The sequence below is a fragment of the Suricata suricatta genome, chromosome 14, assembly GCF_006229205.1.
Source record: "Suricata suricatta isolate VVHF042 chromosome 14, meerkat_22Aug2017_6uvM2_HiC, whole genome shotgun sequence".
NCBI classification, from domain to species: domain Eukaryota; kingdom Metazoa; phylum Chordata; class Mammalia; order Carnivora; family Herpestidae; genus Suricata; species Suricata suricatta.
The window spans coordinates 68,108,287-68,121,954 of record NC_043713.1 but is presented as its reverse complement, the minus strand read 5'-3'; the positions used below and the strand labels follow the sequence as shown (position 1 = coordinate 68,121,954).

Below are 13,668 nucleotides of genomic sequence, written 5' to 3'. Positions count from 1 at the left end.
AACAGTACTTGGCCCTGGGGCTGGGGGATTTGGTTGAGTGTCTGGCTGTGGGAAGCTCTGAATCAGGGTGATTGGACTGTCCACCAAGCATCAATACCAGGTCCTACTAGAGTAGCCTCTTGACTCCAGAGTCTTCCTCCCAGTGTCTTCCTCCCATCGCTTACGTTTCAGGAGGCTGCATCCTGGATGGAGGGAGGAATTCAGTAGTGGGAACCTCACCCCAAGTTTACCTCTGGCTTCCAAAGCACAGGCATAGAAGCCAAGAGCTTAGTGGGCCTGGTCAGACTCCTGATTCCATAGTTAGCAAATGTGAGTACTTGCTTTGTGAACAGCAGAGTATAGAGCATGTGTGTGCATTTTGTGTGTGGGGAGTAGTGTGTCTGGAGAGGAATCAGCCACCTCTGTGGAGGCTTGAAGGTTGCTTGTAGGAAAAGGTAGATTTTCTTAAGAAAGGCCTTCTAGATATGCTGAAGCTGAGTATCAGTATCAGTGGTGGGTCCCCAAGGCAGTCCTGGGGCCTGGAACAGTAGTTTGCAAGCACATCTAGAAGGACCTTGCCTGTGGATGACATGGAGGAAATGAGCAGGGATGAGAAGCTCCCTCTGGCTGCTATGGACAAGATAGCCAGAGGCAAGGATACAGTGATAGGCTATTGGTGGCAGCACATGACAGCACCTATTCCTGTGCTCCTCTGAAGACCCAGGTGGTTGACCCCAACTTCAGGAGTCAGGGCAGGTTCCATAGCCTCTCGTGGTTCTGTCTTCTTCCACACTTGTTTTTCTTCCTCCTTCATTGGGCCTGGTAAGACCTTCTGTCCTTTCTTCTTTGGCTTCACCTCATGATGGTACCAGTGCCTTCAGGCTCTCTTGGAGGCTGCAGTAGTGGCATCAGTTGCCAGCATCTCACACCTGCCTTTGATTCCCAGAGCCCTTTCTCCCCACAGGCCCTTCAGCTACACCTTTTTCTTTCTCACCCATCTATGTGTGGTCAAGTGCCTGTGGCTGCTGAGGTGTCAGGCAAGTACATCCTGGGAACTGACTTCTTGGAGTCTTAGGTCCCTACCTTACCAGAGCCCTCAGGAGAATTTGTGGGATCCTCCTCCCCATTCTGACAAAAGCAATCCTGCATTGTGCTCAGACAATATCCAGCCCTGGGCTTGACTTGAGAAGTTCATAGCACATGCACAGACCCCCATCTTGAGAATATGTGGGACTCTAGAGGTTGCATATCCACTTCTTCACCATGTGCCTGCTCAAGGACCCTCTGTGGAGGCACCTGGCACTCCCTCCACCCTTCAGCCTTGAACACTCCATCAGTTCTTTCTCTCGGTACTCACTGTCTCATGTCAGGTTACCTGGCACTGTAGGGTTTTTTGCTTAATTTGGGACACCCCCGACTGAGAGGGCACAAGAGAGAAAGGAGTTTGTATGAAGACACCTGCCATTCAAGGCCAAGTTCTGGGTCTGTGCCCACTGGTGTATTTGCTGAGAGCCTGGCCCTCATCCCAGGGGACTTCCATAATGCTGCCCCAGCCCTGCAGGCAACATGTACTTAATCTGCTTCCCTGCTAAGCCCTCTGGGTTTTCTTTTTATTGATTTTTTTTCTTTCTTTTTTTCATGTTGGGGCATGAATTTATAGATGGTAAAATGCACAGATCTTAAGTGCATAATTAAGTGCAGTTCAGTGAATTTTGACAAATAATATGTATCCATGTAACTAACAAACAAATCACAGTATAGGACATTTCAAATAATGAGGAAATGATTTTTCTTTGTGTTATACTTTGTTTTTTAAAATGATACTCATGATAAAATGTTCACAGAAGTTCAAAGAAAACAGTAAAACTGTTATTGAAACCCCAGCACCCAGCGATGGCTCTGAGTTTAATGATTTGACAGATGTCATATCCTTCCACATAACCCTCTGTGCAGATGTCTCCCTCTCTTTCCCTCTCACTCTCTCTCTCTCTCACACACACACCCACACACAAACACCTTTTCCTGAATAGGTGATGGCATCCTTTCCTGAACAGGGAGACAGATAGCAGAGGAGTTGGGATCAACGGCTCTGAGTCAACCTGGCTTCCAGGCCCAGCTCCACTATTTTTCTAACCATGAGGACTTGGGCAAGTGGCTTTTCTTTGACCTTCAGTTTCCTCATCTGTGAACAATATAACGGTAGGACTTCTCTTTTGCGTTGAAGAAAAGAGGCCCATAGGTGGCTCAGAGCAGTGCTAACAGGTGGTAGCTATTGCTTTGATAGTAGCCTTCCATCTTAATGATGTGACATAAGGTATTTGAGTGAGTCCTGAATAAAGTGTCTAGGGGTTATTTCTACCCACAGCTATGACAGACACTTGACCACATGGGTCTTCCTGGATCAACCCTTAGAGTTTCTAGGGCCCTCCCTCCTTGCCTCTTTGCCTCTGCCCAGGCTTCCTTACCTGAGCTTCCTGACTTGCCCTCAGGAAGGCCCAGTTCATGATAGGATTGGGTGGGCATTACTCCTGGCAGGGAGCTCCTTCAGTACCCAGGACAGTTGTATCTTCCCAGCAGCCATTCCTAACTCCTAATACATGTTCTTGACCTTGTTTCTAGGAGCTGGACATGTCCCCTGGGGACCCCAAGTGGCTAGATGTGATTGAGCGTGACCTTCACCGGCAGTTCCCTTTCCATGAGATGTTTGTGTCCCGGGGAGGCCATGGGTGAGTAGGCTGGGTCTTGCACACTGGAGGCCACCTCTGGGTCCTGTCCCTCGGAGTGCAGAGGAGGTAAAATGAGTTTGGGTGTATCTCAGGGTCCCAGAAGCTGGCAGCCCCAAACTCCACTGTTAGAGTTTCCCTTTGGTTTGAATCTGATGGGTCTTTTTAGCCTCTCCTCTTACTTCTGGGGCAACTTTCATTTATTCCCCAGAATGCTAGAGCTTGCCTGGTCCTCCTCTAGAAATAGGTTTTGGTTATAAGAAAGAGTGTTAGAGATAATTGGGTGTTCAGAGGATATGTAGGAAGGGAAAGATAGGCCAGGCCAAGGGACCAAGACAGACACCTCGGACAAAGCTGACCTGGCCAAGGGAACACAGCTGCTGAGTGAGAACCCCACACTCTCAGCCCAGACACACCCTTACCTTGTGTCTGGCATCCTACCTGGCATCTGGCTCTGCTTCTGCTTTCTCTTTGAGTCTCTGTCCTCACCTTTCAAATTGCCGGTGGGTTGGGGGGTGCCCTCCCTGCCTCCCTCCTCTGGTCTTGTGAGGGTCTGTGTGCTACAGTGGGAGACTGACACCTTGCTGACCACAGGTCACCAGAGAAGAGAAAATTCTGAAATAGGTTTGGTCTGGTATGGCACAGGTAAGGATAGTAGACGGCACAGTCACACCTATCTTCCTGCCCCACTTGGTCCTTCCACAGCCAGCAGGACCTATTCCGTGTACTGAAGGCCTACACCCTATACCGACCTGAGGAGGGATACTGCCAGGCCCAGGCACCCATTGCTGCTGTTCTGCTCATGCACATGCCTGCTGAGGTACCACCAGGCCCTGGGTGGGTCAGTGGGTGGACAGGGAATACCCAGCAGCAAGAACTCATGTCTCTCTTGCCCACAGCAAGCCTTCTGGTGCCTGGTGCAGATCTGTGAGAAGTACCTGCCTGGCTACTACAGTGAGAAACTGGTGAGTGCTTGGTGGATGGAGACCTGGCCTGGGACCGGCCCTTTGTGGCCTCTCCAGGCCTTTCTTTCCACAACCACTCTTGCCCTAGCTTAAAACCTTCCCAGACTTCTGGTCTGGTCAGGTCTTCTAGTCTCCAACTCATCGTTTCCACCCTGCCATCTATCTCTGCTTCTAGCCGTCTGGCTGCTCAGCAGGATCTCAGTTCTGCCATTGCACCAAGTTCTTCCCTGCCTCAGCCTTGGCATAGGCTTAAGCCTCTTCTCCCTTTCTTCCCTTAATAATCCCTGCTTTCCTTCAGTTTTCAGCCCTCAGGGAGCTTTCTGTGACTCTGACAGGTTGGATTGCTGGCACATGCCAATCTAGCATTCCTGGTCCTGCCATGTTCTGGGTACTTAGCCACCCCCATCTGCTTGTTCCCAGTCTCTTTGCTCCTATAATTCATCTGTCTTCCCCTTTTTACTACATTCTCCATGAGGGGGACCAACTATGTCTGGTTTGCTCTTCATTGTATCCCAGCACCCAATACAAAGTCAGCTCCCTATAGGCAGTAGCTGCCTGAAAGATAAATGAATGCCTGCCTGGTACTGGGAGCCAGGACGTAGTCTCTGTCCTGCCGGCTTCGAGCCTACATTCCTGGGCCCTGTGGCCTTGTTGTGTCCCTAGGAGGCGATCCAACTGGATGGGGAGATCCTCTTCTCGTTGCTGCAGAAGGTGTCACCCGTGGCCCACAAGCACCTCAGCAGGCAGAAGATTGACCCGCTGCTGTACATGACAGAGTGGTTCATGTGTGCCTTTGCTCGCACCCTGCCCTGGAGCTCCGTGTTGCGCGTCTGGGATATGTTCTTCTGCGAAGGTACTGGGTCAGGCTCAGGGGAGCACCCCTGCTTCTAATCCAGCCCAAGGGGGCCTCTATTTCCAGAGAAATTCCTTACAGGTTCCCTTACGACCCCCTCATGCAGGAGTCAAGATCATCTTCCGGGTGGGGCTGGTGCTGCTGAAACATGCATTGGGTTCCCCTGAAAAGCTCAAAGCCTGCCAGGGCCAGTACGAGACTATCGAGCAACTGCGGAGCCTTAGCCCCAAGATCATGCAGGAGGCCTTCCTCGTCCAGGAGGTATGGCCCACACCCCCGCCTCACCCCTGGGTGGGAGTGGGAAATGCGGGGGTCCTTTGGAAGGGGCCTGGTAGCTCTGCCCCTGAAAGTGGGTCACTGGTGTCAGGCCTGGTGCTCAGCAGCTTAGGATGATATGGGTAGACCTTATCCTCCTGTCTCAATGAGAAGACAGGGGCATAGAGAGGCCTAGGTTTGCAGGGCCTTCCAAGTTCTGAACCACTTGGAAATGAGAGAAGCTGCAACTCATCACTTCTCTTCTTCCTTCCCTGGTATCACATCCATGGCCTTGGCTTTATTTTCCCTTTTTTCTTCCTTTTGTGGAATTTTCTCTCTCAGGGTGACACATAGTTGGGCAAGTGGACTCATGAGTTGTGGGCAGCTTTCTCCTTTCAGGCAGTGGGTCTCGAGTGCCTGGCTCACCTGGCACTCAGCTCTGGGACTTGTGATCACCACGGAGACCAGACCCCCATTATTCCTAGGGTCAACCATCATTGACCAGGGCTGGGGGACACTGAGAGAGAGCAGACACCAGTCTGGGAGGCAGAGGGGAAGTTTATTCTTGGTCTCACCTGCCTGTCACTACCCACACAGGTGGTAGAGTTGCCAGTGACAGAGCGCCAGATTGAACGTGAGCACCTCATTCAGCTGCGGCGCTGGCAAGAGACCCGGGGTGAGCTGCAGTGCTGCTCCCCGCCCAGGCTGCATGGTGCCAAGGCCATCCTGGAGGCGGAGCCAGGTCCCCGGCCCACACTGCAGCCCTCACCATCCATCCGCCTGCCCCCAGATGCCCCACTCCCTGGCTCCAAAGGCAAGCCCAAGCCACCCAAACAGAGCCAGAAGGAAAAGGAGCAGTGGAAGCAGACAAAGGCAAGTGGGCAGCTGGACAAGCCCCCAACCCCAAGTCAAGCCAAGGTGGCAGCCGCTGCAGGAGATGCATGTCCCCCACAGGATGTGCCCCCAAAGGATCCAGCCCACCAGGACCCAGCCCTGCAGGACTCAGCTCCCCAGGATTCAACCCACCACCACTCCCAGGATTCAGCCCACCACCGTTCCCAGGAAAGCCTGACATCCCAGGAGAGTGAGGACACCTACTTGTAACCCTGGCAGCTCAGGCTTGTGGTGTGGGGTCTCCACATCCCTACATGGTTCATGAACTGACATTTGAGGGCCTGCCCACACACTGAGGGCCCAGCTGCCTGGCCACTGGGTGGCAGAGAGTCTGGCTGGCCCAGCACAGATTCTGCCTAGGGCTCCTTATTTATTTTCTCTAAAGTGGAGCTTGGGCCAGCCCAGCTGGGATAGGCAAAAGTGAGGGCCCATGGGTGGGGCCTCACTCAGCCCCTTCCTCTTGGGGGGATGTTCCCCAGAGCTAGGGTGCCATTAGGAGAGAGGGTGGGGTAAAGGATGAGGTGCTCTTTGTGTAAAATAGAAAAATGGTTTTGTACAGAAATAAACAGGCTTGTGTAGAGAGTTGCTGTGTGGCTAGGGACTGGGAAGGAGAGCCACCTTTGGTGCTCAGCATCTCCCTTGTGCCTATAGATCCCCCATCCTTGTCCCAGCCCAGCACGAGGGTCTTTCTAGAAATGCCTTTGCCATAGGAGATGCTGAGTCCAGGGCCAGTCCCTTTCCTGGCCCCCATTTTATCTCACCCCATCCCCTCTACTCCATGTCCACCAGTTGCCATGGATGAGGGTCACCTGAGCTAGAGCCTAGTGCTGGAACAGTGCAGGGCCTGCTTCCCAGGCCTTGATGCTAGCCACCTCTGAGGGGGAGGAACTCCTTAAGGTCTTTTCAGGAACTTCCTCCACCAAAGTCTGACCTGGATGCCACTTCAGACCCCAGTAAGGGTCTGAGTGTTCATTTTGGGTTGAGTGCTGGTGCCAGGAGTAAGGGACCATGAATGCCCTTACATACTAAGTCCAGGCCTCCATTGGAGGTAGAGGAGTGAGGGGAGAAATTTGGGTCTTTGATAAAAGGCTGCCTGTTGTTTCCTGAGCACTTAACTTGTGCCAGGCTGGACTGGTTATATCACCTGCTGATCAGGTAGGCTCTATTATTATCCCCATTTTACAGATGAGCAAACAGAGGAGCTGAGTGGGAAAGAAGAAGCTGGTTGATTTGCACCTAGAGTCCCTCAGCTACCTCTTCTGAGCAGGGTGCCTGGTGACCTGGCAATGCCATTGAGGGCCCAGCTAGGCACTACGGTCACAATCTGATGATTGGTAAGGGTAAGGACAGGGTGTCCCTGGGAAAGGCACCCCCCCCCCTCCTGCTGAGGAAGCAGCTTTTCCAGTCAAACAATAGCTACTGTTCCTGGCAGGCTACCAAGCTGGGCTGGGCCGGGCCATTGTGGGAGGGGGTGGGAGAGGCAGGAGTAGAGCCTCCCTAGGAGCTTTCAGGCATCACAGGGCCTGGGCCTGGAACATCTTGTCCTGGTACAGCTGGGGATACTGAGGCCTAGGGAGGTCAAGTGTCCTCTGAGTCTATCAGGACAGGCTACTCACTTCCTGCTTCCCACCCCTCACCCTGTGGTTTCCCACCCTGTCTGTGCCTGTCATGAGGGGTTTTAGGACTCCTCTCCCCACTGGCTCTCCAGGGAACAGCCCAGGATGTGGCATCTGCAGTGTTCCACAGGAACCCCCTACACCAGAGAGCCCAGGGAGGGAGGGTGCTGCCCAGCTTCCATCCACCTACAGTAGAGGCTCCTGAGCAGGCAGGAGGCTTGTATAGGCCTGCTGGGTCCCGGTCAGGCTTGAGGCCTGCTTTAACCTGTTCAGTTCAAAGCCTCAGATCTGAGGCCTGAGGGTGCTTGGGCCAAATAAGGGTCCCCCAGAGCATGCTCTGTCTGTCTTGCTACAGGGCCAGCCTAGGTGTGCTGATGCCTGTTTAGCCTTGAAGTCTTCTTAGACCTGACACGGCCTGAGCAGAACCAAGTTGGTGCTAATAAGCCTCAGATCTGGGGCATCTGCCAGTGCTGAGGGCCTCTGTGGGTGTGAAGCAAGTTTACATGTGCTCAGGCCAACTGGGTTCTGCTAATGGCTGCAGGCTTTGGGAGGCCTCAACAGGGCTCAAGTCTCAAGTCTGAGATCTGAGTACCCATGAGTCTCAGATGCATGGGCATGTCTCCTGAAGTCTGAGCCTAAGGCATCCCTGGCCCAAGCACTTAGTCTTGAGGGGTCTCAAGCCATAAATAAGCCTGGCCACCTTCATTACCCTACCCCACAGTATTTTGCTCAGACATAAGCGGCTGGGGCCCACCCTGTCTCTGTGACCCCCATGAGTAAGTGCCTTCTTCCTCCGTAAGAAAGGCAGTGGGACACTGGTGGGAGAGAATCATAGGGTCACCATGGTTTTACGAGTACCCCTACCCTTCCAAGCTCCAGAGTTTGGGAGGCAACACTCTGGTCCCAGCTGAATCCTGGTTCGCCTCACAGCCCTTTGGAGCCTCAAGGATCTCAATCATAAGACCCATATGGGGACCCCAACGACAAAAGCCATTCCACATCTCCCCCATGCTCCCGACCCCAGCAATGCAGGCGGCTTGCGGAAAAGCCAGCTCAGGGGGCGCGGCATGGGCGGGGCCTGGAGGACTCAGTGGGGTGGAATCAACCTAAAATCTCCAGCCAACGCTAAAGGGGCGGAGTCATCAGGGGCGGGGCTCGGCGGGCTGGAACACGAGGGATGAGGCTCTGGCCTCAAAAAGGAGGCGAGGCCACTTTAGATAGGCCGCTCATTCCTCAGGGCGTGGCCGTCAGGGAGCTGGACGCGGCATGGGGCTAGGAAGGTCCACTGTGTAGCTGGCGGCGTGGACGCGGCCGCAGAGCGGCTCCTTTAAGCCCCCGGCACCGCCCCCACCGCCCCGCCCCCCGCTGAGGTCTGGGTCTGGTTGGCGACCGGGTCGGGTCCGCGCGGACCGTGATGGAGCTGCACATCCTAGAGCACCGGGTGCGTGTGCTGAGCCTCGCCCGCCCAGGTCTCTGGCTCTACACCCACCCGCTGATCAAGCTACTCTTCCTACCCCGCCGCAGCCGGTGCGCGCCCGGGTTCGGGGGCACAGATGGGGGTGGGCTCCGCTGTTGCTCGGGACGGGGTCGGGAGATTAACGTCGCTGCGGGCCAGCGGGAGCGGGCGGGGAGGGCCCTTCTCCTCCCAACCGCCCCCCCCCCCCGCCGCCGCCATCCGGCTTGGGCCTACCTCCCAGGGACCGCCGCCTATCCGGCCCGTAAGGCCCCCTCCAGGGCCAGTTAAGGCGCAAACAACCGGGAGTGGGCAATGCTTAACTCCCGAGTGGTGTCAAATGGAGGCAGTTCCTTCCTGGCGACTACGGGAGCTTCTTCCAGATGCCTCCCATCGGGTCAGAGGGACCGGTCTAGGGGGCCCAAAGTCCGACGCCCCCGGGGCTGTGGTCACAGGTGAGCCTCCCCTTCCCGAACGGAGGGTCCGGAGCTCCTGCGGAGATCGGGAGGCGAAAAACAGTTTGTGATTCCGGTGATAAGGCACACACCCAACTGGCCGGGGAGAAAATCGAGGCTTGAGGGGGCAGGGAGGCGCCCAGCAGAGGTCTTTCCTGGAGCTTGAGGAGAAATTTGCTCGTCCCCTCCGCCCAACCCAGGCTGAAGATGCCCCCCTCCCGCCCCCATCCAGGTGCAAGTTCTTCAGCCTGACGGAGACCCCCGAGGATTACACGCTCATGGTGGACGAGGAGGGCTTCAAAGGTGGGGGCTGGGCTGGGGAAGGATGTTGTGCTCCCTTCCTTGTGGGATTCTCACTAGATGCTGGAATCCAGAGTCCCAAGATCTGGGTGCGAATTCGACTCCCGCCGCTCACTGACTGTGTGCCCTTGAGCAAGTCACTTCCTCTCTCTGAGCTGTTTGTTTCCTCTTATGTAAAACGGGTATAGTTATGTTCCCGCCTAATAGGGTTCCATGAAAATTTTATAGACAGGGCTTTGAAGGGCACTTGGCAGTCTCAGGTCAGTAGCAGGCTCTCAGTTATAGTTCAGGGCAAGAATCGGGGGAGGGGGGGTCCTGAGGCATTTATATTCTCCTGGCCATTATTTCCGTGCTAGACTTATCTCCCTGGTGGTCAGGGATCACCCCTCCCTGACTGATCTGGGAACTCCAGGAGTCTGAGGGTTGGGAAAGGAATGCAGGAGCAGGCAGCCAATCCAAGGCAGGGTCCTGGGGGGCCTCCTAGCTGCGCCTGGGAGATTAGCAGACGCCCTGGCCCCAGCTCCGGCTCTGGACTGGGCGCCAGCCTGGTTCCTCCCTCCCTGGTCTCTGAAGCTGACATTTGGCTCCTACTCCTTCCAGCCAGACCTGTCCTCGCAGGCCTGGAGTCTCAGGCCATGAAACTGAGGCTTGGCCCATCCGCTGGGCCCCTCCAGGCCTTAGTTTCCCGTTTGTACGGTGGGAAAGTCTGGGTCGACTAAGGGAGAAGGGCATCCCTCTGTCCACCTGATCTGCTGGTGCCCCCTGGTGGTGCCACATGGTATAAAACCTGCTAACCCAAAGGAGCTATCATGAGGTACAATGGGGTCATCTCATTTTACAGATGAGGAAACTGAGATTCAGCGAAGTTAAATCATTTGCCCCAGGTCAACAGCAAGTAAATGGTGATGCTGGGATTTGAACCCAGGTCTGTCTAAATCTGGAGCTCCAGTCTTAACTGGGAAGTTTCCATCCCTGACAGGCCAGCACCTGAAGCACTTCTCAGTCCTTACATACATGCAATTCTCAAGAGCAGAGCTTGGGAGAGAGAGACAGCCCCAGTCTCCAGACTTGCTCTTACCTTGGTTGAGCATCTCCCACCTTTTCCCTCCCTGCCCCTGCCAAGGCATAGACAAGGAAACTGAGGGGCAGGGGACAGCCCAGTGGGTCCTGAAATGGTGTATACTTCCTGCTCACAGAACTACCCCCATCTGAGTTCCTTCAAGTGGCTGAGGCCACATGGCTGGTGCTGAACGTTTCATCCCACAGTGGTGCAGCAGTGCAGGCTGCTGGGGTCACCAAAATCGCCCGCTCAGTCATTGCACCACTGGCCGAGCACCATGTGTCTGTGCTGATGCTGTCCACTTACCAGACGGACTTCATCCTGGTGAGTTTTCTGCAGGCTCCAGTGCAGGGCAGGGTGGGTATGGGTGCCTGGGGGCTCATGTGATATATCATCTCCCTGTGGTCCAGGTGCGGGAACAGGACCTGTCTGTGGTGATCCACACGCTATCCCAGGAGTTTGACATTTACCGAGAAGTGGGCGGGGAGCCTGTGCCTGTTGCCAGGGATGATTCCAGCAATGGCTTTCCCCGTTCTCAGCATGGTGAGGCTACCCTCTGACACCCAGACTTTGGCAGGGCCTCCTCTTCCTGATGGGGCCATTCCCTTGTGAGGATTGCTCTGTGGGCATGGGGATAGCAGTGATACTGACTGCCTCAGGGGACAGGGAGATGTGGAGAAAAGAGGTGGGTTCCTATATCGCATGACCCTACACCCCACCCAGGCCCCTCCATATCTGGCCACCAGGAGGCACCCCAGCCCACAGTCCCTTAACACCTGCTGCTGCCTGCTCCCTCCTAGCAGGGCCCAGCCCTACTGTGCATCCCATCCAGAGCCCACAGAACCGATTCTGTGTCCTTACACTGGACCCTGAGACACTGCCAGCCATTGCTACCACCCTCATTGATGTTCTCTTCTACTCGTACAGGTGGGCCTTGTTTGCACTTTGTCTCTATCTTCACACCATTGTTCCCTATCCTGTGTCCCACTACCTTCCACTTGTCCCTCAGTTATGCAACTCTGTGCCCTGTTCTGTGTCTTGGGTTCCTGGCAGCCATGCTACGTGTGTGCCCCTCACTGATGTTCAGGGAAGATCTCAGTGCCACAGTTGCAGCCCTTTCCTGTATTGTGAACAGAGACAGCCCTGAGCCATGCCTTGGTCTGGTCCTCTGGCAACCCTGGGGTTGGGGCCCAGTGTCTTTGAAATATGCAAGATTTATCATCTTCCCCTACCCCCACCTGACACCATCAGGAGATCAGGAGATCAGGGCCCTTGGACAGAGAAGGAGAGTGACCCAGAGATAGGATGCAGAACTGCAGAGATGCAGTGGGCTGGGTGCCCTGAAGAGTGATTGAGCCTTCTGTCCCTTCCCAGTGCCCCCAAGGAGGCAGCCTCTGGTGGTCCTGGACCCAGCTCTATTACATTCTTTGCCTTCTCCCTCATCGAGGGCTACATCTCCATCGTCATGGATGCTGAGACACAGAAAAAGTATGTGAGTCCTGACCCATAGTGGACCACAGATTCTAAGCCAGCCCTAGGGAGGGAGGAGGTGGAGCATCAGACTCTGAGGTCACCAGGTCAACCTGCTCCCAGGGGCCAACACTGGGGCAGGGGGGCACAGGTGGGTGCCCTGCCCACCACCCACCTGCCTCTCCAGGTTCCCTAGTGACCTCCTGCTGACCAGCTCCTCGGGGGAGCTGTGGAGGATGGTGCGCATCGGTGGACAGCCTCTGGGCTTTGGTGAGGGCTGCTCCTTGTGGGTTGGGGACTTGGGGAGATCTTGGGGGAGGGCTAACAGGATGATTCACATGGACTCCCCACCCCACCATAACTCTTAGATGAATGTGGAATCGTGGCCCAGATCGCAGGCCCCCTAGCTGCGGCCGACATCTCTGCCTACTACATCAGCACCTTCAACTTTGACCATGCCCTGGTAAGCACCATGGGTTGGGCTCCTGGAGGACACTGAGGCTCAGGAGCATGGGGAGGGTGCAGGATGTAGTCATCTGGACCAAGAAGTCAGTGTGGCCCTGACCCCTCCCTCTGCCCACCTGCCCGCAGGTGCCTGAGGACGGCATCGGCAGCGCCATTGAGGTCCTCCAGCGACGGCAGGATGGCCAGGGATCCTGAGGCCTCCATGCTGTCCCCTCACCCCAGGCTTCCAGAGACTTCTCTAAGCTATTTCCTCAAGCTCTGGGATGAGCCTTCCCCACCTCCATTCCTGCCAGGGGACCCCTTTTTCTGCTCTCTGTATGTAAGCTGCGTGCAGGCACCGGCTCTCATGTGGACACGCGTGTCTGCCCACGCAGGGGAACACGGTGCTCTGGGCTTCCCCCAGGAGGCCCTCACCCCATCACTCCCTGCTCGGTCTCAGTGTTTGCACATTCCCTGCCTGAGGCCCAAAACATCCCCCCTCTCAATGCCCTGAGCCAGCTGCTCCCTGGACAGGGCCCTGGTCTCAATTCTGCTTCTGGCTGGGTTGTCTTCCCTGGCCAGGTGAGTTCTGACAGTGCCTGCCCCTCCTGGGGCCCCCAAGAAAAGTATTTTTACATCTTTCTTCCTTTTTTTATTGACTTATTAATAAAAGACTTATAGTTTTAAAGGGTTGGGCTGTGGTCCATTGGGATTGTCTGAGCTCAGCCATGGCTACTCTGCTGCTCCTCTCAGCCCCTCTGCCTGAGGCCCTAGTCTGTCCCTGAGTCAGGGCTCACCTGACTCAGTTCTCACCTTGGGAAGAACTGAAGCTTAGAGGTGATGGGACTTAGCCCAGGTCACCTGATTCCCATCCAAGGTTACCAGCCTCTGAAGCCCAGCCTCTTTCTTCCTTTCTTGCTGTTTCTGCAATAGTCCAGAAGGTTCTGAACATGGTTAGAGATTCCTAGACTGTCCCACCTGGAGGTCCCCCAGCCCTCCCTGCCACGTCAAGGTGGACCCCAAAGCCACCTTTCTTCCAGACTGCTGCCTGCTTGCTTTCAGACCATGCCTGAGTCCTGAAGGTCCCCCACAGGTGTCCCTGTTGGCCAAAAAATCAGCTAGTTCTTGCCAGCAGGGCTCTCCTGGAGTAGTGGTAGTAGGGGGCCAGCCAGAGTGGGGACTGTGAGTCCACACACTGGGC

General features: G+C 55.3%; 2 protein-coding genes across 10 annotated transcripts in view; both read left to right on the top strand.

The window, feature by feature from the left end:
• Positions 1–6,251, top strand: part of TBC1D10A (TBC1 domain family member 10A) — a 31,127-nt gene extending 24,876 nt beyond the window's left edge. For 3 of the 5 annotated variants that reach the window (XM_029921492.1, XM_029921491.1, XM_029921493.1), the window contains exons 4-9: positions 2,599–2,705; positions 3,408–3,522; positions 3,602–3,667; positions 4,331–4,520; positions 4,627–4,781; positions 5,373–6,251. In XM_029921492.1, coding sequence (XP_029777352.1) covers positions 2,599–2,705; positions 3,408–3,522; positions 3,602–3,667; positions 4,331–4,520; positions 4,627–4,781; positions 5,373–5,879 — 1,140 coding nt within the window. In that variant the 3' untranslated portion in view covers positions 5,880–6,251. The remainder of the gene's footprint in view (positions 1–2,598; positions 2,706–3,407; positions 3,523–3,601; positions 3,668–4,330; positions 4,521–4,626; positions 4,782–5,372) is intronic. The other 2 variants (XM_029921489.1, XM_029921490.1) reach the window with 1 other exon arrangement.
• Positions 6,252–8,507: 2,256 nt separating this feature from the next.
• CASTOR1 (cytosolic arginine sensor for mTORC1 subunit 1) lies at positions 8,508–13,155 on the top strand. 5 transcript variants are annotated; one of them, XM_029921496.1, is made up of 9 exons: positions 8,508–8,812; positions 9,426–9,496; positions 10,690–10,877; positions 10,964–11,096; positions 11,354–11,480; positions 11,928–12,041; positions 12,211–12,293; positions 12,392–12,486; positions 12,615–13,155. In XM_029921496.1, the coding sequence occupies exons 1-9, from the start codon at positions 8,700–8,702 to the stop codon at positions 12,681–12,683; spliced, it is 993 nt and encodes a 330-aa protein (XP_029777356.1). In that variant the 5' UTR covers positions 8,508–8,699; the 3' UTR covers positions 12,684–13,155. The 5 variants fall into 5 exon arrangements, with proteins under 5 accessions (XP_029777356.1, XP_029777358.1, XP_029777359.1 ...); XM_029921498.1 differs by having other exon boundaries at positions 8,510–8,812; positions 11,357–11,480; XM_029921499.1 differs by having other exon boundaries at positions 8,703–8,726.
• The last annotated feature ends 513 nt before the right edge of the window (positions 13,156–13,668 follow it).